General features: G+C 42.9%; 1 protein-coding gene across 1 annotated transcript; it reads right to left on the minus strand.

The window, feature by feature from the left end:
- Positions 1-190: 190 nt before the first annotated feature.
- Positions 191-22,393, minus strand: IRS4 (insulin receptor substrate 4). The gene is made up of 2 exons (XM_071757527.1): positions 18,740-22,393; positions 191-2,675 (listed from the first exon to the last, which is right to left on the minus strand). The coding sequence occupies exons 1-2, from the start codon at positions 22,215-22,217 to the stop codon at positions 2,671-2,673; spliced, it is 3,483 nt and encodes a 1,160-aa protein (XP_071613628.1). The 5' UTR covers positions 22,218-22,393; the 3' UTR covers positions 191-2,670.
- Between the last annotated feature and the right edge of the window lie 353 nt (positions 22,394-22,746).

Consider the following 22,746-nt stretch of genomic DNA (forward strand, 5'->3'; position numbering starts at 1 on the left):
TGTACAGGCTGGGAATCAATCCCCTGAAATATCCTAAAAGCCTCTCCAAACCTTTAAGGACACAGGGTGACAAAACCACTTTAAGCAGCAAGCAGCTGCAGCGAGAGGAAATGCACTTCTGATGAAAAAAAAAAAAAAAACCAACAACAATAAACCAAGTTTGTTTAAAAATAAAACCCAGAGACGGAGCTACATGAACACGTATTTTACTGCAAGTAGCTCTATGGAAAGCCAAGTCAGATAAATATAAACACTATACAGAGCTTCAAGCCAGTCTCCCAAAACCGCCAACGCGATGTGTTTTACAAAGAAAACAACATAACAATATTTACAATGGAAGACAAAGCCAGATCAATCAGCTCAACTTTAAAACAGATCTGTGAAGCAGAAATAGCAAATATAATGAACAGTTTCACCCATATATGTTTTAGTTTGTACAGACAATAACTGTCCAATATCAAATTAAATTTACAGGACAAACATTGTTCTATCATTGGTATTTTTGTACTATACAGCAGCATAAACGGGTAGCTGGAAGGTAGTATATATAGTGATATGTTTTACATCATCTGAAAATGTTCTTCCAGCACAATACTGAATAAATTAGTTGCTGTAAACTAAGAGATTCAAAAAGATTGCATATTTATTATGCTGTACCTATTAGTATTTGTACCACTATACTTGAGGTTACCCATTTACTTATTTATTCAGCATTTATTAAATCAGTGCTGTATATTGTACAATGGCAGCCTCAGGGATCTAATATGAAATAAGTATGTAACAAATTTCTTCAAAACAACCTTTTCCTTTCACATTAGATGTTTAGAACTATCTTCATCCAAATTTTGATTTCTTAGAAAAGATGTAAAGCTTTATAAAAAGCTGTCTACATATTGCATTCTTAATTTATGAGCCCAGACAAATGCTATATGGCAAGACAGTATCATGGTCTGTAAGAGTGGTCGTATTTTTAGTGTACGTTTAGCAGCAACAAGTAACTGTACCAACTTCAACTTCTCTTCCAGAATCAAAACCAGGTCTGTGCTTTTCAATCCTGTAGCAAATGTTTTGTGTCACTAGACACCATGTAAACTGATTGGTACCTTGTTTCCAAAAAATAATTAAAAAAAAAAAAAAAAAAAGGTCTTTGCATTTTAGTGACATGAACATTTTAATACTACTTGAAAATAGATTTGGGTACCCGTCACCCAAGAATCCAAGCTGACAGTGTCTGATTTGTTATACAAACTGTACTGTCAATTTAAAGGTTGTATGTTTGAGGTGAGGCAGCCTGACAACTCAGTTGTACAATATACAAGGTAGAGGATTACCAGCTGTGTGGTGCAGTACAGCATGAGGATTTGTGTACCACTTCTAAACCCTTTATTAATCGTCAGTGCCTTTTATTTTACATTGCATGTACCAACGACTAGTGTCATACTCTTAAGTTCATAGCAGTGTTAAAAACCTAAATTAATTTCAACCCCCCAAAAAATTCAGTACAAGAGAGAAGAACTTAAATTGTAGAAAAATCAGGGCTTGTTTTAAAAATGTCAATTAGTCATTTCTGTTAGTTCACGTTTCTGTAAGTGGGATAAAGACAAATGATGAGCCAGCATATTATTTTTTTCCCCCATTATGCCAGAAAGAAAGAACAAAAATAGTCCTAAATTAAAAATGGGGACTTTGGTTGAAAGTAAGATCAATTGGGGTGGTTTCCCTTTAAAAAGCTACAGCTGACAAATATAATGCAGAAGTCACAAACGCTGGACACAACTCTGCAGTTCTCCATTTGAATACATGAACAAAAACCTCCTTTTACACAATTCATATTTATAAACAAGTATCTTGAGGGTAAGAACAAAAACAATCTACAAGACAACCAGCCCATTAATCCTACTTTGTACATACCAAAATTCTGAGCAAAAAAAAAAAGGAAAAAAAAAAAATCAGTTTAAGCTCTGACAGACATTTGATTTAAAATATTCTAGCCTATGATCAAGAAATGCCTCTTGTACCATAAAAGCAAAACTTTAAAAAAAAAAAACAAACCCAAAACAAACAACAAAAACAGAACAAAAACCTAAAAAGAAACTAAGGCAGAAGAGGTGTCTCCTCCTCAGACCAATTCAGTCCCACCAGTTCACCCCTCAGGCTCATGTGGCACCTATCCCTCCCTCCTTCCGCCCAAACACCTGAAAAAATCCTGAACTGCCAAAAATATTTCTGAACAATTAATGTTTTAATAAGCTAACCACTTGTTAATGTACCAGAGAAGCAAAACCCATGTTAAACAGGCAATCAGAAACCAGCTTTGACTTCTCAAAATATAAATAAAAAAAAATTAATGAGAGAGGCAGGAGGAAGCGAGGGGCACACGGGCATCTCCTATCAGCATTCACACTGCCTCCCAAATAGATACAACATGAAAAACCAAATTCCATCACCAAAGCATAGCTATGAAAAAAAATCTCAATTCAAATTAATTCAACTGTAGAGAGCTGATGTCTATGAGAAAAATTAATTAAACAGATGTGTGTCTATGTCCGTGCTGGTGGAAATGAAAGTAGCCGGCTGGAGCTGAGCTTTGCTTCCAAAATCACCACACAGTTTCTGGAGTTGCCAGCAGAGAAGTCTTCTCTTCCAACAAAGGTTTCCATGGCAGTGCAGTCAGTCTAGAAAAGAGATGGGAGGAAAAAAAAAAAAAAACAGTCAGTGACATTCTAAATGCAAGTTATATTGGGAAAAAAACATTTCCTTGTGAGAATACATGGAGCTTATCCACTGCAGCACTGAAAGCTGCTGAACACAGGTCCCTCATCAAGGGAGGAGGCACCACCAGGTGATAGCACACTCCCCAAATCCCAAGCCATAGAGAAGAACCATCAGTTGGAATCAAGCATGGAAGAGCTGCTGCACCCACAGAGATGACACATGTGTACTCCAAACAGGGAGTAACAAGGCACAGTAGCATGTCCTGTCCTCCACTTTTCAGGGAAAAGCTTAATTTATTTATGGTAAGAAGCACCTCAGAGAGGAGTTTTTGCTTTTGCAATGAAGGCTCTGTAAAAGGCAATACATAGTACAGAAGCATGCAGCAACCTCTGCAAGAACTGGTGGCTTCAGACTGGAAAAGGCAAAATAGAAGCCCAAGAAGACACAAAGCAGATATGGAGGAAAGGGAGCAGCTGACCTCAAAAGCAGAACACCACTTCTGCAATTAACCAGGCACATGCCAAGGTGAGAGTAAGTCAAAAGGTTGCTGACACAGAAAAACTTGATGAAGGGGACATGAACACTTCCTGCACTTTCTGGTATGAACACAAGATGAGGAACACATGAAAAGTCTTTATTCAGCTCACTACAAAACCATGTGCTCTCCCAACAGAGACTGATTCTATCACCCAAATCCTTGGCTAACACTGCCTCCTGATCCTGACAGACTGTCCACTTCCACTGCTGTCCTCTCTGCCAAGACTGAGGGCACTGTCCCCTGATCAGGGGCTTTGGTCACCTTCTCTTCCAGGTTTGAGGCACATGTCAGTGGGATCTCTTTCCCAGCATTACAGGGGAGAAGGAAAGAGCAGGTTCCTCTCACTGAGAACCAACACCTTGTCTAAGAGCTTTGGCCTTCACAAAAGGTCAAATGCAGAAATGTAGCCTACTTTTTCCCCTGGAAGCCACCCAGTACAAGCTCTTTCACTGCTCATGGAAGAGCTCGCTGTCATTAGAAGAACTGTAACAGGAGGAATACAGTATGAAGCAGGGCAACAGCAGCATGGCCCTCTGGAAGGACAGGAGGAGGTCTAGAGCTAAATCCTGCCCCTGCTCTTCTGCAGGGTCACAAGGAAATCAGTTAAATCTCATTGCTAAAGAAAGCATTGTGCTCCACTGCCTCTGCCACAGGGATGTGCTGTGAAAAATGTGACCACCTAGAGCACAACAAGCCTTATGTATAATAACCCAAACCTGTATGTTTACTTACATAACCAATCATAAAGTATGCACACACAAACCCCACCCTACGTTGGAGAAGTTACCATTTCCATCCAGCTAAAAATACTGTCCTTTCAAAAGAAAAAGAAAGGAAAAAAAGGGAAACAAAAAAGAGGAAAAAGAACAAAGCTCAGAGGGGCTGTGCTGAGCAGCCCTGCTCCTGCCACTGCTCCAGGGACAGCCAAGAAGCAAAGCCCAAGGCAGGGCTGGCAGCAGTGCAGAGGGGTCCTTCAGCTCCAGGGGGAAAACTCCTTTTTTATCCCTACACAACTCCCACCAAGGTCTGGGTTGCTGAGTTTCATTTTTCAAACACACAGTGATTTCAAAACAACAGTAACTTGGTTTTCCACAATTCAAAGAGGAGACAGCCAAAACAAACCCACAACTCAAGAATCTCCATTTGTATTATTTCAAACATCAGAAGATCCCTACCAAAAGCTATTGCTTGTTACACACAGAGTGTGATGTGGTTAGCGATGGCTTTGTTTTCACAAAAGCCAAGTGAAGCTATTATTTTTGCAATAGTTTTCCTCTTCAGAAAAATATTATGTTGTTGTAGGACCAAAGGATGAAAATATGCACCACAGCTCGTAATGAATCACACCTCAAGGATGCATGCGAGTCAAGCATTAAAACAGCTTCTACGTTAAACTTACATTGAGTAAAAATTAACACTAGCAACCTCCCACCCTTTCCTTGCTGTGGACCTATGAGTTTACATAAAAGGAACTTCAAAAACTGTCTCTGCTTTTGTCAGGACATTTTTCCTCCACGCCTAACACACAAGACGCACCTGAAAGCTGTTGGACAAGTTATTCTAATCTCTCCAAGCACATCCCCGAAACATTTTGCAGAGCAAAGGCCTGTTTGAAGTAGACAACCCCATGTGGCAGAACTCAGTATTTATACCTAGAACTTTTTGAAAACTTTCAGAAACTCATGTCAAATTACATTTAAGATACTCGGTGGGGAAGGGCAAGAACTTAAGAGCAAAAAAAACACCTCGATTCTTTGAACAAGTTTGGTGTAACTCAGAAGGCCCCAGGATGGCCAACTCCAAAGCAAGCCCACCAAGTGACTCGAATCAAAACCCAGACTAATGGAGATTAATTTATAAGGAACCAGAAGGAAGTATTCTCAAATAAAGCTTCACTACAGCTTATAAATTCCCTGGCTGTCCTGACTCAAATACAGAGTTTTAAACCACCATAGAGGTAAGCTCAGGACCACCCTGCAGCATCCTCCCTCCCCAACAGATCTCATTAATTTTTTCCCCCCTTCTCCCCACGATTATAAACTGTACTTCAGCACATTTCCTCTTCATTATTAAGCTAAAGTAGAATTGTGGGAATTGTAAATGAGTTTCACATAAACATCACCTATGAGCTGGTAACAGCCTGTCATCTTTAAGACAGAGTTACTGGCTGTCACCATTTCCCTAATCCCCTTGTTAAAGCTGAAGATTTCAATACTGCAGTTGGAGCAGTACAACTGACTGATGCATCAAGCATCAATTTATATACATATACATACACATACCTGTATGTGGACATATGTATCAGTCTCAAATAGAAAAGGCAAAAAGAAGCTGGTGAAACTTGACAACCTCATGGGGAAAAAAAATTCCCTCCAAAATCTAAGACAAGACTGAGGTCATGCAAGATCCCTCCTACCATGTGTAGTTGCTGAAGTGTCCACAGTTGGTGTAAACTGGATTTATTGTGAGAACAAGTCTGTCGTGGTGCTGACACCAAAAGCAACTTTGTGGGGTTCCACCTTGGTGGTTCCTCACCAGGAGGATCTTTATGAAGTGATGTAGCTGTAATTAAGCTCCTTGGTGGCTCTTCTTCCATCTTTTGACTAGCCAGTAGGTGAAGGTAAACTAATGGAGGGCATGAAGTGCTCTGAGAAAACAACACAGCTCCTGTGAAGCTGAATGATCTTATTTGTCTTAGTAATGTACGATTCATCAGCCACTAAGTACAGTGAGTACAGCACAAATATGAGAATTGGTGCTCAACAATAAAAGCCAGATTAGCATTTAATTACAGAAACTGTATCAATGTATTTGACTCAACACTGAACAGTGAAGGAAACTGTCAGCCCTTCATAATTTGTTTTCCTTTTAGAGATGCAGACTAGCTGGGAGGTGAGGAACAACACACAGAGTAGCACATCAGTCCCTTGGAATTCTCAAAACATAAATACCAGCAAATAAAACTCAGATGCCAGATCAGAGGTGACAAGTTAGAAGGTAGGTTTACACTGCAAGTGAAAGTTATCTCTATACTTTCATAAGCTCTTCCAAGAAAATCTCCTGTCTCCCCCCCAAAAAAAATAAAATTCTGGTAACTGATCATTACAAAAAAACAAGCAGCAAAAAAATGATCTCAGCAAACACTCTGCACTCTTGAAGCAGCCTAGAAATACACTATTTTAAGTGTTTTCATAGCACCCTACACTGGGCTTTTCTGTTTATTCAAACTTCAGCTCCGTTAACAAATTCTACACAAAAGCCTTTATTCAAAACTGAGCTCCACTGCTTCAGAATGTGGAGAACAATACAAAATTCAGCTTCCTATGAACATTTAAGATGGAAAACGAGTCCAGGAAGCATCCAGACATTTTTGCAGATCACTTCTCCAAATAAATAAGCAAAGCTGAGAAAATCAGAACATCTTCATTACACAATTCTATTCCAGTTCATCAGTTTAAGACGGGATCAGATCATAAAACTACACACAACAGTCTGACTCTTCCTGAGAAACAACCAACCAGAGGAAAGGGATAGCAAGGCAGAAGAGAAACTAAGAGGGGAAGTATTTAAAATTGGATGGCAGGATACTATTGTTCAAAAGTGTTTTGTTTAAAACAAGGGAGCATACTGAGAAGTGCTTTGCAAGTTCTCCATGTCAAAATAATGTATAGATTTGTAAAAATGAGGGGCAGAGCATTGGATTAGTCTTAATTCCTGAGAGTGCAAACCCAGTGCCTTCCATTCAAAGGTTTATCAGCTGAGAATACATCCGATTCACGCTTCATTTCCTGCATCTGAATTATTGTGGTCATACAAGTCAGGCCACTTTGAAAGAAACCAAGAGATTTTAAGAACATGGCAGACATTGCCTAATTCTTTCATAGACATTCACCCAAAAGAATATCTGTTTTTACAGGAAAGGCTTAATTCTGACTTAATTCTGCAACTGATTGCTGAAAGGCTAAATGCTTTGCTTACACAAGATATTAATTTAAGATAATTAAGTGATTAAAATCTCCATGTCAAAGACTAAGACAGCCTAATGCTTTCTGGAGAACACTACTGAAGTTCTCCATTTCCTGAACTTCAGGTTAGGGGGAAATCAGAACTAATCTGACTTAAGCAGATCAAAAGGGGCAGTACAGCCCTTGACATTCTTGTGCACACAGCTACACAATATTCCTGTTGTTCAGGAAAGCACCAAATCCCAGGACACAACCTCAAGACACAACGTGCACATCCAAAAGCACTTTGTTCAGGCCACCAAGACAGGGCAGAAGCACTGATACATGTATTACATTTCAAGCCTTCCACATGGCATGCAGGTCAGGGCAGGGAGGTAATTTGCACAAATTACTTCTTCACAAATTAACAAGAAATTTTTTTTTCCCCAAATTTTACCAAATGTGTGGTTACTATCCTGTGCCATTGTCCTATTTCTTCGAGTTCTTATTGTAACAGCATAGCTTTAGACCTTGCTGGAGGCAAACACAGAAAAACATAATTCCTCCTTAACTTGCAGACACACAGACATCAAGTCTGCAAATCCCAGTCAGAAAACCTGACGCCTTTGCTGTGGCCACTGCATGAGCAGTTCCAGCACCTGGGTAACCCAAACATGGCCCTGACACAGAAAAACATCTTTACTTGGGGAATGTGCTAAACTAATGCTTCCCATTAAGCACATTTTTCACATACTTTCTTCACTCTGACAACAAACTCATGATGCTTGAATTGAGCTAACAAATATCTATTATACCCACAACTTTACTGACTTTCCACAAGCAAAAAAAAAAACAAAAACAAAAACAAACAAACAAACAAACAAAAAAAACCAAAAAAAAAAAAAAAAAAAACAACACAACCCCACAATTTAGTTTTTAAAAACCTGTTACATAACCCACTTCTCATTGGATAAACTCCTCAAACACAGAGACTGGGAAAAACACACCCCAGTGAATGAGATTCCTCCGCAAAATGCATTTCTAAAATTTAGAAAGGCAAAGTTACTCTTACAAATAATCTTCACCCGCAGCTGTTCATTCAAAACGTGGCTCTGCTATTCTTAGTGCTTAGCATTTTCAGGAGCTAAAAATCCTCTCCCATGCTTCAAGATAATTTTTATTCACTTTGCAGAACTGCCTTATCTTTTGCAACAGTGGCTTCTTCTTGTGTTTGAATAAACAGTAGTTGTTTCTAGGAAGGCCTTGTGCACAGTCCCTTCATTTCATCTCTTTTACTGATACTATTCCTAGAACTAGGAAACTTGCATGCTCTTTTGGCAGAGCCCTACCACCAACTCAAATTGCACTGGGCACCTTGACAAAAAGTTGTTGGGGGTTTGGGTTTTTTTTCCGGTTGTTTATTTTGTTGTTTGTTTGGGTTTTTTTTTTAAACTAAACTTCTATTACAATACAGTGAGACAATACTAAAAATTAAACTTTCTCCAAAACACACAGAAGTTCAAAACTGCAGATTTTTGTGCTGCAGAAGAAGAACAACAACAATTTCTCCTTTTTCCAAAGTGCTCTCATAGCAAGTGTGCACAGTGCTAGGACTGAGCTCCTAAACTGCAGAAAACATAGGTAAACTTCATCCAAAAAGAAAAAGAACCTTGTCTGTGTGACTTCTGCCACCACCACCTGCCACAGTTCACTCTGCTCTGGTAACAAGGGTACAGAGCCCTTAAGTGCCAGCAGGGAGGAGGATATTCCCTGCCTGTGCTCTTGCAGTGAAGTGGACTTAAAGAATTGTTGGGAAACAAACAGAAAAGGAAACAGCCACACGAATACCGGTGCACAGCTCTGCTTCCCTTGTTCTCTAAGGGCTTGGAATAACTGGGAGAGTGTCAGGGTAATAAGTAAAAAAACTCAAAGGTGGTAAACAGCTTCCCAGGGAGGAACAGCCACGTAACAAGGACCCTTCAAGCCTGCAGAATTACTGGGAAATAAATAAAAAATATATGTGACAGGTCCCTACCATGAGTGATACAGGAAGCTGCTGAGAGCACACTCTAAATGTATGGCAGAGGAGGATACAGCATCCACACCATCAAAAGTGGCATGGAGAGAAAAGATAAGGCTCCTTATCTCTTCCAGTACAGGACCTAGGGGCTGCCAAACAAAGCCAGGATGGAGCAGGGTCCAAAACAGCCAGGGAGAGGTCTGCAGGCAGCACGGCTGCCTGACTGCGGGCTGCTGTGGATACAAGGAGTTGACACAGGATCAAAGAGAGATTGGAAAAGTACTTGGATTAAAGATCCATAAAGGATTATAAAACACGACAAACTACATCACGCTCAGGAAATCCCCCAAGCTGAAAAAAAAAAAAAAAAATTAATAAAATGAGAAGCTGAGTGTATGTTTGCGGGGAAGTGTTAAAAACACCTGCACAGCTCCTCCTCTGCTGGGTGGTGTCTGCTTGCAGGCACAGGTCCTTGGTTTGAGTGAGCAAAACTATTCTTATAAACACAGCTAAGAGAAAGGACAGTGTCACTCATGACTAATGAGACAGCTCCCCACCCTTCAAATGACCTTTCCTGATATTTCCTCTCTACACTAAGTTTCTCCCTGCTACAGAAAGTTTCACCTGTTCTAATTTCCCACACTTTGCTCTTCCCAACCACCTCAGCTATCAATAGCTGAAAGTGCTCAGCACTACCATTTGCTTTCACCTCTATCACCAGAAATACCTGTCCAAGGCAAAAGTCACTACCTGGCCATGTACCCAAACAGTTACACCCTCCTCCTGCCTTTTGCCCACACATGCCTGCACACACACAAAAAATAAATCTTTGCTCTCAGACACTATGTGTTACCACATAAGCATAATTTTTTTTTCCATTTCCTAATTATCACATTATTGAGTCTGCATTAACAGCAGGATACCCAAACCCCTGGCTTAGGCAGGGGAGGAAGAAGAAAGGTTGAGATTGCATTCCATGAGTACAGCAAGGTCTTCTCAAATCACAGCACAGGCACAAGAGCCAAGGATAGGACCTTCAGCTTCCAGGAGCTGCTCAGGACCTCACAAGGACAGAGTTAAACTGCGTCTACACACAGAGAAGTTTTAATCAACAGCAACTCTTGTTTAGTGTTTACCTTGTGGAACACATCAACATTAATATTCCAATGGCTCGTACCCTCAGCAGTGAATGAAGCCTCACTGCTGCCACCACTTCCAAACTCACCCGCAAACACCTCTGTGTCTGTTCAACCTGATCTACCAACACAGAAATAAAATCACTTTCTCCTGTCAAAGCTATCATTTTACCCTCCAGCTTCCACAGGCTACTCCCAAGCAGCTCAAAGTGCTGCAGCAGGGAACAGCAAGGTCCATCCAGACCTCCCTCTGCAGAGCTGGACTCCAATGAATCCCAAAGGTCACACTGCTGCTTCCTCCCCAGCACCAAAAGGTTGACAGAATCCTAAAGATGCCACCTAAAAATCTCCTGCAAAACCAAGAAGGAACCAGCAGTAAACACCAGGGCAGGTCCATCACCCCAGCTGCTTCTGGAGGATGCAGGTCCATGTGACCTTAAGTGCCATGGGACACTGCACAGGGTGACTGATCCTGGGCTCCAGCACACATTCCTGCACCCCTCCTAGCACCAAATCTATCAGCCACGTGGCTGAGGGAAAATTAACTTACAGAAAGGAAAAGGGGGAGGAAAAAAAAAAAAAAAAAAAAAAAAAAAAAAAAAAAAAAAAAGAGGAAAAAAATAATCACATTCCACATCAGAAACAGAGAAGTAAACACTGGGACATGCTCCTAACTTGGAGATACATGTTGGCCCACATTCCTCTTACTGAGATTAATATCCTGGCCAGTGTTCTGACATTTACCTCATCCTTTTCAAGTCATTTAAACCATTACAACCACTGTATTTATAGCTCACTACCTTCCATCCCTCCCTGCATGTGTGTATCCTTCCAAGTGTCTCCACCAGCTCCCTCTCCTCACAACTGCTCTCAGGCAGCCTCTTATCTCTTTGAGGCTGACTCTTATCTTTGCTCTGCCAATGGTAGCAGCCTTGATCTTTATCTCACTCCCCACCCCAGCACATTAAGTTTCATCCATCTCTTTAGTTTCATCTTTTAAATTGTAAGCTGCTTAGGACAGGGACCAACACATTTACATTTGCAGCATCGTACAGGGGACCTCGGTCCTGCCTGCCCTGTTCAGGTTCTACAACAAGCAGAGATCACGTCTCGAGCTACAAACTTTCATTACCAGCCTCTTGTAAATGACCTCAAGATCAAATCTGTTCACTTTTTCAACTCTTTTCTTACAGATTTCCTGTTCACCACAATCTGCAATTTAAAAACATCTTGATCTAAAAGCAAGCAAACAAAAAACCCACCCACTCCCCCCAAAAAAACCACCACAGAGTCAAATGTAGATGGCAAACAGTTTCATGTAACAAAAAGGGAAAATTCCGCAAGTTTGAACTCAACAGTGGATGTTACAACAGGAAACCTAAACAGCTTGCTGATTTTTCTAACAGACCTAAAGTACATTAAAAAAATTTGTATTTGTTTAGACTTTAGAAACTTTATTGTTTTAGACTTACAGATCTTAAAGCAGGTTCCCTCATCAGTATTGGGGAAGTTTCACCTGATCCCATTTGTGCCAAGAATGCCCTCAGCCAACCCACCTTCAAATCAGCTCCAGTTACTCAGCCCTGAAAGGAAAAGTGCCCCAAATGGAGGAGAAGCTTTTTGGTACCATCTGCAGGTCTGCCTTGGCCATTTTAGCCTAATTTTCAATAATGTGCCACAGAAGTTGCAGCCACACCAATGTTAACTGCTTAAACAGCGTTCCAGAGGTATCACAAGGCTCACAGTGAGTTTTTCTTGGTCTAATATGCAACAGGTTTTCTCATTTATCTACTGATGCCTCTGCTTCATTGTCACCAAGAAGTCCCCAAACTCCTGGTAGCCTAAGAGATCTGTGTGAAAAGAAACACCAGTTCCTCCCCAAATAATTCAGGCTCAGCCCATCAAGCATCAAAAGTGGTTAGGACTGCAAAATCATCTCTTTAGCAAGAGACATAAAAAATAAAGCAAGCTGGGCTGCCAGGAATATGGCAACAGAATCACATTACTCCCTGTGGAAGGAGGGGATCATTCATTAGTGACAGAACAAAACTACAAAATGAGTTTTACCAGGTTTCTTGCACACCTTTTGGTGTTATTTCCCATGATTTTGAGAAAAGAAGAAAAAAAAAAACCAAAACAAACCAAAAAACACTTCTTATATCCTCAGTCATTCCACAAAATTGTGTTCTACCTAAAAGGGAAACCTTTCTGCAAGTAGGGAGTGTAATTGAGACTTTCATGCCCTAGCAAAAAGGCAACACTATTCTTACCTATTTTATGTCTTATATAAATATAAAATAATTATTTAAGTTCATAATATTCATAGGCTATACAGGGAGCACAAACACTATCCATCTTTTAGTAGTAATTCAGAAGTTTTTAATTTTGAGTCACATTAAATTGTATCATCACCTTAGAATTATAGCCAAAATCTTAACTATATTAATTTCAGTATAAGCCATCTCTTTCAAAAACCCTCTCTTCTCAGAAGATTAAAGATTAGACCTTACCTTTAACTCACAAATCCCTGCCATGCAACACACATTTATACACACACACAAGCAGCCTGAATTGCTAACATCCAACCATATAGCTAAATTAACAGGAAAAAAAAAAAAAAAAAAAGTGTTTTGAAATCAGCAACCTTTGCCCCTTAAGATTTAACTCAGGACTCAACCAGGGCAACAAATTCTTGCTAACAGTCTACTACTTGAAGTCTCTTGGGGTAATGCTACACCTGGAGCAAAATCTCCACAAATCCAAACACTTGTTAGCTCAAGATCATTTAGATAAGATACTCAGCAACACCTCGAAAAAGTCTTTGATGAGTCAGGCTAATTTACCTTTGTCTTCCCACTGCCCTCAAGTATGTCACAAATCCCTATTGATCAAGGTTCCCAACTAAATCATAACCATGCCTGAGCAGGGTGACCTTCACACAGATACAGGGCTTGATTAAAACTAAAACATAATATTTCCTTTTCCCCCACTCACTGCTTTAACCTGTAAGACAACTGCAACTTAATCACGGGATTGTTGTTAAAAAAAGTCAAGCGGCAAATTTACAGGGTGGGCCATGGGACAGCTCTGCAGCCAAGTCACTACAGGCCATTTCAGGATGAGTCACAAGGTAATGTTTCATTTTTAGGACAAAAAAGCAGTTATCATACACCCCCAGGCTCCAGAAAGCCTGATGCTCTCTCACCTGCCTTTTAGCTTTATCACTCTGTTTTCCTTTGGGTTGAAGAATGCCACATTTGATCACAACAGTACTTAAAATAAAACTGGAGAGTTTGTTTACTGCTCTGGATCAGAAAAACAAACTTGTGAGCACCCTCAGCATACTGGACACCATTCAGTGTGTTTTTGGGAGCGCCACAGATCCACAAACACAGCACACAAACACACACAAAGGCACAACAGGTCTTTTTAGTGCCATCCAAAACCTCAAGCTATAAACCCTCTCCTCAGAAATCAATATGAAGAAAACTTAATAAAGACCCTTTCATAAAAAAAAAAAAAAAAAAAAAAAAAGAAAAAGAGCATATATAGGGAAAATAAAACCAAACCCAAACTCTACCTTATGCTGCTGGACATATAAAAACCCCCTAAGAAACACCCAGTGACAAAGCACCCCAGCAATTGGGGTAAGCACTGCACCCCTTCTGCTGCCCCCTCGGACATCAGGGCTGTAGAGGGGAAAACAGAAGTCCAATGATGCATTTAAGATTTCACTAAAAAACTTTTTTAACAAAAAAAAAAGACAGTTTGAGTACCAGATTCCTCCCAGAACTCCCCTTCTCCCACAGCAATCCTTAACCTACAGGACAGCTACAAGCAGAAAGCTTTCAACTTCCCAACTAGACACAGGTCACCACCGACTGCAACTGTGGATTTCAAGCCTGGAAAAGCTGATTTCCTAAAGTATTTCAACACTAACTAGAAGTAAACGTTCTCTCTCAGCGGCAGGGGAGCATTCTTGTCTCAGATTTTCTCACCCAAGCACAAGTAAAACTCAGCTGATTCTCGGTCAAATATGTCAGAATGAGCTCACTCCCACACTGCATGGCAAAAAGCTCTTCTGCCTTCAGCAACTCAGACACTACTTGACAAAGTTACCCTGGGTATTTTTTTAAGTCATTCAAGCCTGTAAAAATGGCATCTGTTACAGCAAGATTAAAATGCTCTGGGGTTGGAGTTTTCTGTAGAATTATTATCCCAGTATTACTTCAAAGATGTAGGCTATATAGCAGCTAAGTTATTTTTAAGGCATGGATCCATGCCTTAAGTATTCTGTCAATACAAACGCGTCTCAGTTTGAAGCAAACTTTTAAAAACCACCAGTCTAACACCCAAAAGGGGCACTTATTTGCCTGTATCCTGTAAACTGTAATTTACTATATTAGTAATAGCTAAAACTTCCAGCTTCTGAATTTCTCAAAGTGTATATTGTTCATTATATTCTTCAAGATTTTGCATTTGAAATATGCAAGTTACCATAAAGTATCTGGACAGTTTGGAACACTGGTTTTGCTTTGCAGCTGTACTTGTTCTCCTTCCTCTCAGCTCCCCAAAGGCTACACAATGCTCTTGCTCAGCCTAGCACAGGAGGAGATTAGAAAGGTGAGGAACATTTAAATTATAATCCTGCACTTCGGAGAACTTCTGAAATAATATCTTATCATAGTGTTTGAGTATCAGAGATAAGATTAAAGAGTGGGTGTAAAATAGTTGGGTTGATATTAAGCTGAACATTATATTTACTATGAACAGTCTGTTTTGGTTTTGGAGTCCAGGGTACCCTTTGCAGGTTTAATATTTTTAATTAGGACTGAAGAAACATCATACAGGATCCATTATGCAGTTTATTGCCACCCCATTCTCATTATCCTCCTCAGTTTCTACAATGTTCAATAACAAGGTATACATTAGCTAAGCCTTGTTTGAAGTAGCTTTAGTGTTCTCTACTCCTAGCACAAAATTTCATGACTCAGATTCATGTAATCAAAACTGCAAACCGCTTGCTTCAATATTGTGTAACGATTTTGTGATGAAACTGTTTTGCTAATGACCTCCTTAAACTTCAAGCATTAGAAATCAGAACCTTATATTCTTTTTATCATTGTCATTATCAACATTAAGCCTGAGCTCAACCTAGCCTAAACCTCAAAGAGAAGTTTAATAGCAAGTCAGGCCTATTTACCATTTCTAGTTAGTGCCCTCCTCCTTCTCCCCTCCGTGTTGTGAATGGAGGGGAATAAAAAAAAAAGTTTGATCCACATCAGTGAACCTGAACCAGAAGTAGTTTGGGAACTACAATGAGGGGGCAGTGGTGCATTGCAAATTACTCCACCACCCTCAGTAGTCAGGAGAATGCAGTTCAGTCACAGAATACAATATTCCATTTAAGCAAACAACAATTAAACAAAAAAAGCAAACAATCCCAAGTTGGGAAGTGTTTTCCTTCCAGTAAAACTGCAGTTTAGGGAGAAGAGATCAAGTGCTCCACCTGACAGGATTTAATTAATATGAGATAGCTCCTTTATAGGAAGCAAAGGGTAAATGCATCTGCTAAATATTTTCCTTAAGATTGGATTTAACCACAGAGCATTTTTCAGGCAAAGAGACTGAAAGAGGGGGATGCAGAAGGAAAGAAAAGACAGCACTCAGGTCTGCTAGAAGTCTTCAAAAGTATTAAAAGTATCAATTACACATAGGCATACTACCCCTCTTCAGGATATAAGAGGTTTAAGAGTGAAGCTATTTATTTTCACTATTGAAAATAGAATGTGAAATACTTTATTACATTAATAAAATACTAAAACAAAAACTTTACTGCATTAGAAACTGATAAGCTGTTTAAAGAATACAGACTTCTAAAAATTATGCTTGCTATAGCACAGAGAAACAATTTAGTGAAAACTGGTATTCTTATAGGCAAGAATTGAAAGTCATTACTAAGAAACTGACCCACACAACAGATTTCCAACACTGTGTTCAAGTCTGGCAAGCTACATTTAGCCTGGACTATTCCAAAAATCTGTTCACCCCTTCGGGAGCCACCTACAAGTAAACAATGTCCACACCCCACCTGCCTGCTGGGGACCAGAAATTTTTTCTGCTGTCTTTATACAAAACTGTTAGGCCTTGTACTGAAGAAGCCTCTCTCATTTTCTTTTTCTTAATAGGAATAGGGAAGAAACCACCAACCTAAGCTCTTACTATTCTTAGGTCTTATTTTCCTCCAATGCCCATGTTTTTATGTAGTTTCTTTCACTTAATTTTAATGCAGTTTTAATTTCCAGAAAACTCCAATTCACAGAAGAAACCAGCAACTGTAAGCCTCTTTTTCCCTCTGCAACTTGTAATAGACAAGGGAAAACCCCCAAGCACAGGGATGTAGAGATTTTTCTGTAACAGTAGTAAGCAAAATGCTTAACATAAATACAGTTTCTAAACACGCTATCTCTTGAAAAATCTTTTTAAATGGAGTATTTACAGTATAGCTGGAAGGAAATATCTCTGGGGGTTTTTAATCCATTTTGTAAGAAATTTTACTTTACAACGTGGATTTCTGCTCTCTTTGGGGGTCCTTTTTTAAAACAAAACAACAAAAAACAACCAAACAAAAAACGACAAATCAGCTCTGGCAATCAATGTGCCTCTGACTTAGCAGACAAATCTTTCAAGTGCTGAAAGACTAACTTTGGAAAAAAGCACTTCTTGAACTGGCAACTTTCAACGTCTTCTAAATTTGATTCCAACCAACAAAACAAAGCAGAGGAAAAAAAACCACTGAGGCAAACCACACATTTCTGAGCAGCCCCAAGCAGTGCTGCCAGACTGCGAATGGCATGCGAGCTGAGTCAGGCTTGTACCTTCCACTATTAAAGGCTACACAATTTTAAGCTCCTGCAATACCTTCGGCCTTCAGACAGTTTTAGGAACTAGAAAAAAAATACCCTATCATTTCAGTGCTTCAGATTGTAATTAAAAATATAAAAGCCAGCAGCAGCCTGCCCCTTTACTGCTTGCTCTGTTGACAGAGAAGTAGACAAATATCAATGTCCAACAGAGATTAAGTATTTCCTCTTAGTACTCATCAATTATTGACTACACAGACATTTGCAGAGAGGAAAACATTGTTTCCAATACATGCAGTTTTCTATCCAGGTAGGTGAATTGCCGCAAGGAGTTCAGTGGGTCACTAACAGCAAAATAAAGATTATACTTCTAAAGTTACAATGCAGTGGAGCGTTTGCACAAACACTGCTGCTCAGTCACTGGACACACACATATGCCACTAACAGCTAAGTACTATTTTTCACTCCCACCATGAGAGCCAAGAGCTTAAAATGAATATGAGCATCCCTCATCTTTCTTATATCCTTCCTCTCCACCCCCAACCTTTATTTTTTACAGAGACCTTAAACTGCATCACCTTAAGTTGGGTCAGACCAGTGCTGAAGTTTCAGAGCTGGAAGACACTGCTTGGAGCCTCCTCCTCCTCCTCCTCTCACCTGCTACCCAAAAAGTAGATCCCTCAGTACAGCAGAAGTAGGGTTACAGGTCAGCTAAACCCTGGCACACTACTAGAAGGTGGTGGGTGTGGACTGCAGGAGCCCACCACCACCCTGGTCAGCCACCAGGAAATGGTTTGTCTGGGGGATCCAAGGGTATTTTGGAGACCAGTGCTCCAAAGAGGCACACCAAACCTTCCAGAGACAAAGTAAGTTCTGTTTGCCTAAGATCCAGGTAACTCAACACTGAAAGATTTGAACATGAAAAACTCTACCACATGGTTTTCACTTACAGTTATTGAAATAAGCAGATCTAAATCCCAAATACTGATGCCTGAACCCATCTAAGCGATTTTCAGCTTTCCCTATCCATGACACAAATTACAAAACACCAAGTTCATAAAAAACCAAAAAAGTGAAGAGTCATCTTTTTTTATGCAGGGAAGAAGCGAAAAAAGAGAAGGAAAAAAAGCACTACTGTAACTTCAGGACAAGAACACGAAATATGAATATTTCACAACGTGAAATGTTTGTGAAATGTTTATACTACCAAACTTCTTTCATAAAAAAAAAAACAAGGCAGACAACAGTTTGATAACACCTCTTAACTGCCTAGAAAAGTCACATAAATCCTTCAGGCCAAGGACCAGGCCCCCTTTGCTCTTCTTTCAGCAGTCAGATACTGCACCAGGACAAGGCTGCTTGTACTACAATAATACAGAATATTAAAAAAAAAAAACAAAAAACCCAAAAAACCACAACAATGCATTTTCCCCACTCTTAAGGTCACGTTTTAGTATTAAGCAAAGAAGGCAATTCCTACAGTTCAGCAAGCATGAAAGGAAAGTGCTGTTAAAGTTACAAACCTTTTCTGGCAGCGTTGCACTTGAGCCCATCGGATCTGCTGAAGTCTATGCTTACGTAGGCTCCACTGTCCAAACCTGAAGTACCATTTTGGAGATGGCAAGTGGGAGCTGTGGTGCTTGCCTCACAGCTTAGGGGGTCATCGCGTAAATTCAGAGCGATGTAGTTTAAGCCGTTCTGAAATCCAGTTGAGGTATCACGGGACATTTTGCTTTCCTGACCATCAGAAATGTTTTCATCCGGTTTCAACCAAACATTGTCAAATGAGGCAGAGCTGTGTCTTTTGCTATTATCAGTAAAGAAAGAGGAGGAGGTGGTCACAGTCCCAGCAGAAGAGAACGTTTCAGAACTGTGCCTCCTCCTGCCTTGAGGATCGGCTCGAATCACTTTCGGTCCCATAGGAGGTTCCGAGGTGGGAACAGAGAAGCTACTGGTACCAGCATACCGATCAACAATGCACAGCCTGTTCACGATGGAAGAAGGGCTCTCAATCTTCACATCCTCCTCAGATTCGGCAGCAAAGGGCCGAGGTGGTGTTGCTGCCATGTTGAACGTCATCTCCGTGTAGTCATCAGTCCTGTTACTCGCCGTGCTGACGCAGGCAGTACCGAAGGAAAGCCTGGCGTAGTCAGGATTGGGTTGGTTTCTAGGAATACTGGAACTCGAATAAATTGAAATATCTGTTAGAGAGTTGGACAGTTCCTTGGCTGCTTTTGGTGACTGGACATCCAAGTCAACGCTCATGTAATCCGAAAGCGGAGACTGTCTGTGGTCACTACTGGAGCCCAGAGATGATGGTGATCCTTCTGCAGACAAGGAGTAGGGTGTATTGCTTGCCTTTTCATTAAAATCAATATTGATGTATTCCCCAGGACTGGCTGGCTCGGGGGGAACGGTTCGATCGTACATTCTAGGGATAGTGTTACTCCCTCTGGTACCCAGGGGGAGCCTCGTGGGCCGAGCAGCCCTGTTCTGCACAAGTCCTTCATCTGAACCTTTCACCACTGGTGATTTGGAGATGCCATTAGCCAGAGCTTCGCTGTTGACCCCTTTTCCATTTTCTGATCCGTCATACAAGAGTTTTCCAGGTGAAGACATTGGAACATATTCACTGTGGTCGCCGTTTTGTCCCGATAACGCCTTAAAACTTCGAGGCAGAGAAAAATATGAACTGAAACCTTTGGAAGCAGAAGTGGTGTGAATATAATTGGAATCACCGGGGTGTTTTGGAGCTGAGCTACCAGGTGACATATCCATGTACTCACTGTTTACAATCTTCTCATTACTCCCTTTAGAAGCAAACCCAGTTAAAGGACTTCGTACAGGTGAAGAGCTGGCTTTTGGAAACATCATCATATATCCTCTGGAGTCAACCTGGGATGGTGACCAGGAATTGTTAATCTGTTTTGGAACAGACATACTTTTAGGAGTCATTGGCAAATAATCGCTGTTGCTGGATAGAGAAGATGCAACTCCTGGCATCATGGGCATGTACCCATCATCTCTGGCTTTACTCCTGCTTTGGTTACACACAGAATCAAGGTTAGCATCACTGTACTCCAGTTCATGGTTATCTTTCAATTTTGGTGTTTCGGAGTAAAGTAATCTCCCATGATTTCCTGCAGAATCTTCATCCAACACAACTGTAGTTTGTGTCGTCTTCTGCTGCACAGGCACAGAAGTTGACTTGGTTAGAGAATAAGCTCTTTTCCTGAAACACTTTTCAGCCTCCATATAATCATCTCTTGCGCTGTCATCTGCCTGTTGCTTACTCATGGACATGTACTCACTCAGACAGTTCTCTTCTCTGATGGGTGGTGTGTTTCCCAGGGAATCTGGTGTATTACTCCTGACCCGAAAGTACCTGAAATCTCCAGGGCTGGAGCCGTATTCATCGGAAGAGATAAATCCCCCATCGCTTGGGGAACCACAAACGGATGAGCTGGAAGGCCTGGTCAGCATGTCCGAAGCAGAGCCATGGCCACTACTGGAAGAAACACTGATAGGACTTGTAGTGGAGGGAAAATGAGAAACAGGCAGCGAAGCAGACCTGGTGTGGTAAGTTGAGCTGAAAGCGGCCCTCACGTACCTTCCACTCCCTTCTTGCCGGCCCAAATTCATCCTTGCTGTATTCAGGTGGATCAGACTCCCAGTCACCGAGCGAAAAGGCCTTGTCATGGTTCCTTCTCCTTCACTGGATGTTCTGAAGCGATAGGAGTTGCTGCTTTTGGTGGTAGGAGGAGTCCCTCCAGCAACATTCTCCGTTCTGGATCTTCTCTGCAAGCCCGTCTGGCTGGGGGGCAGGTTGCCCAAGTGCCTCCTAGTGGTGATGAAGGAGATGGGATTGGTACCGCTGCCGCCACCAGAAGACTGGCTCTTGCTTCGAGGCCTGAACTCCGCAAAGGCCTTTAGAGCTTTCATGGTCTCTAGAAAAGTCTCGTGCATATTCTGAGCCACCACCGAGTCATCCACTTGCATCCAGAGTTCTCCAGGTCCAATGGAGGCAGATCTGCCCACCTCGATGAAGAAGAAGTTTTCCGAGTGTCCGCAGCGGCGAATGTTCATAAGCTGCAAGTGGACAGAGGGCACCTCCGAGTTCAGCTTGACGAGGTGGATGGCCTTGCTGGAAAGGCATAACCTGTACACCCCAGTGAGGTTTTTCGTCTGTCCCAACCCTTTGGGCTTAACGTTGACCTGCCACACCTCCTTGAAGACCGTGCCGGGCCTCAGGGAAGCCCCATAGTGCTCATCATCCTCATCCACCTGCTGATCGGCATGGTCCTCCTGCTCCAAGAAGCCCCTCTTGCTCTGGCTCATGAGCTCACTGATGGCCTGGTACCAGGCCTCCTGCTCGGCCTCGTTCTCTGCCAGCATGGCAAAGTACTCGTCCTTGGTGTACAGGGCGATGATGTGCTTGTGCTTGGCGTCCGCCCGCCGGCTGACGGTGAAGCACTGGTAGAGGGGGATGACCCGCTTGGGCGGGGGGCAGCAGAGGGCCCCGCCGGCCCCCCCCGCCCGCAGGCTGCTCTTGAACTTCTTCTCGCTGTCGTAGTACTCCAGCCGGGCGGGGGCCAGGTGGCTCTCAGCCCGCAGGACGAAGTAGCGCTTGTGCCCGTGCTTCTGCTTCCGCAGGTACCCGCACTTCCTCACGTCCTCACCGGCGGCTGCCGGGGAAGCTCCGCGGCCCACCGGGGGGGGTTGCCCGCCGCGGCCCAGGACGGGGGCGGTGCGGCCCGCGGCAGGGGCGGCCTCCGGCGCCGGGCAGAGCGAGGCGCTGGGCGAACGCCGCAGCAGCAGCAGCAGGTGGTGGGGCTGAGGGGACGGGCAGCGGCCGCCCTCGCCCGCCGCCGGTTCCCCCTCGCCAGGCACGCCGGGCTCCGGTTGAGGCACGGCTCCGCCTGCCGGGTGGCGGACGACCGGCTCCTCCGAGCCGCACCCGACCGCCGAGACGCCGCCCGGGCCATTCATCCCACTCGCCATCTTAGGGGCCAGGCAGGGTCCGGAGCGCCGGAGAAGGGGTAAGAGGGCGGGCAACGGGAATCCGCCGTCACCGGGGAAGCGGCCCCCGCGTCGGGTCGGGCATGAGGAACGGGTAGCGCCGGGCGGTGCCTCCTGCGCGACCCCCTCTCCCCTCCCTTCCCCTCCCGCCGGCCGCGACGCGTCCGGCTACTCGCACTCACGCAGACGGCGGCGGCGGCGGCACCACGGCGAAAACATCACGTGACCCCACGGAGGGCGGGGGCGCGCGCCGGGTGGGAGGCGGGGCCGCGGCGGGCGGAGCCCCCGAAGCACCGGAGGGGGGGGCCAGGGGCGAGGTGTCTAAGCAGAATGGCAGGGGAGCCAGCCAATAGGAAGCGGAGGGCAGACCCCAGGCAACCAACCAGCGGGGCGAGCGGGCGGGGAGGCGGGCTTAAGGGCACGCTGTCCGGGAGAGGCGGGGCTGAGGGTGATGGGCAGCGCGGTCAGCCAATGGAAGGCGGCGGTAGACCCGGGCTGTCCTGGATCTGGC

Source organism: Heliangelus exortis, chromosome 14, assembly GCF_036169615.1.
Source record: "Heliangelus exortis chromosome 14, bHelExo1.hap1, whole genome shotgun sequence".
In the NCBI taxonomy this organism is placed as follows: domain Eukaryota; kingdom Metazoa; phylum Chordata; class Aves; order Apodiformes; family Trochilidae; genus Heliangelus; species Heliangelus exortis.

Coding starts and splice junctions, on each gene's coding strand:
- IRS4 (XM_071757527.1), bottom strand. CDS start 22,217: ATGGCGAGTGGGATGAATGGCCCGGGCGGCGTCTCGGCGGTCGGGTGC.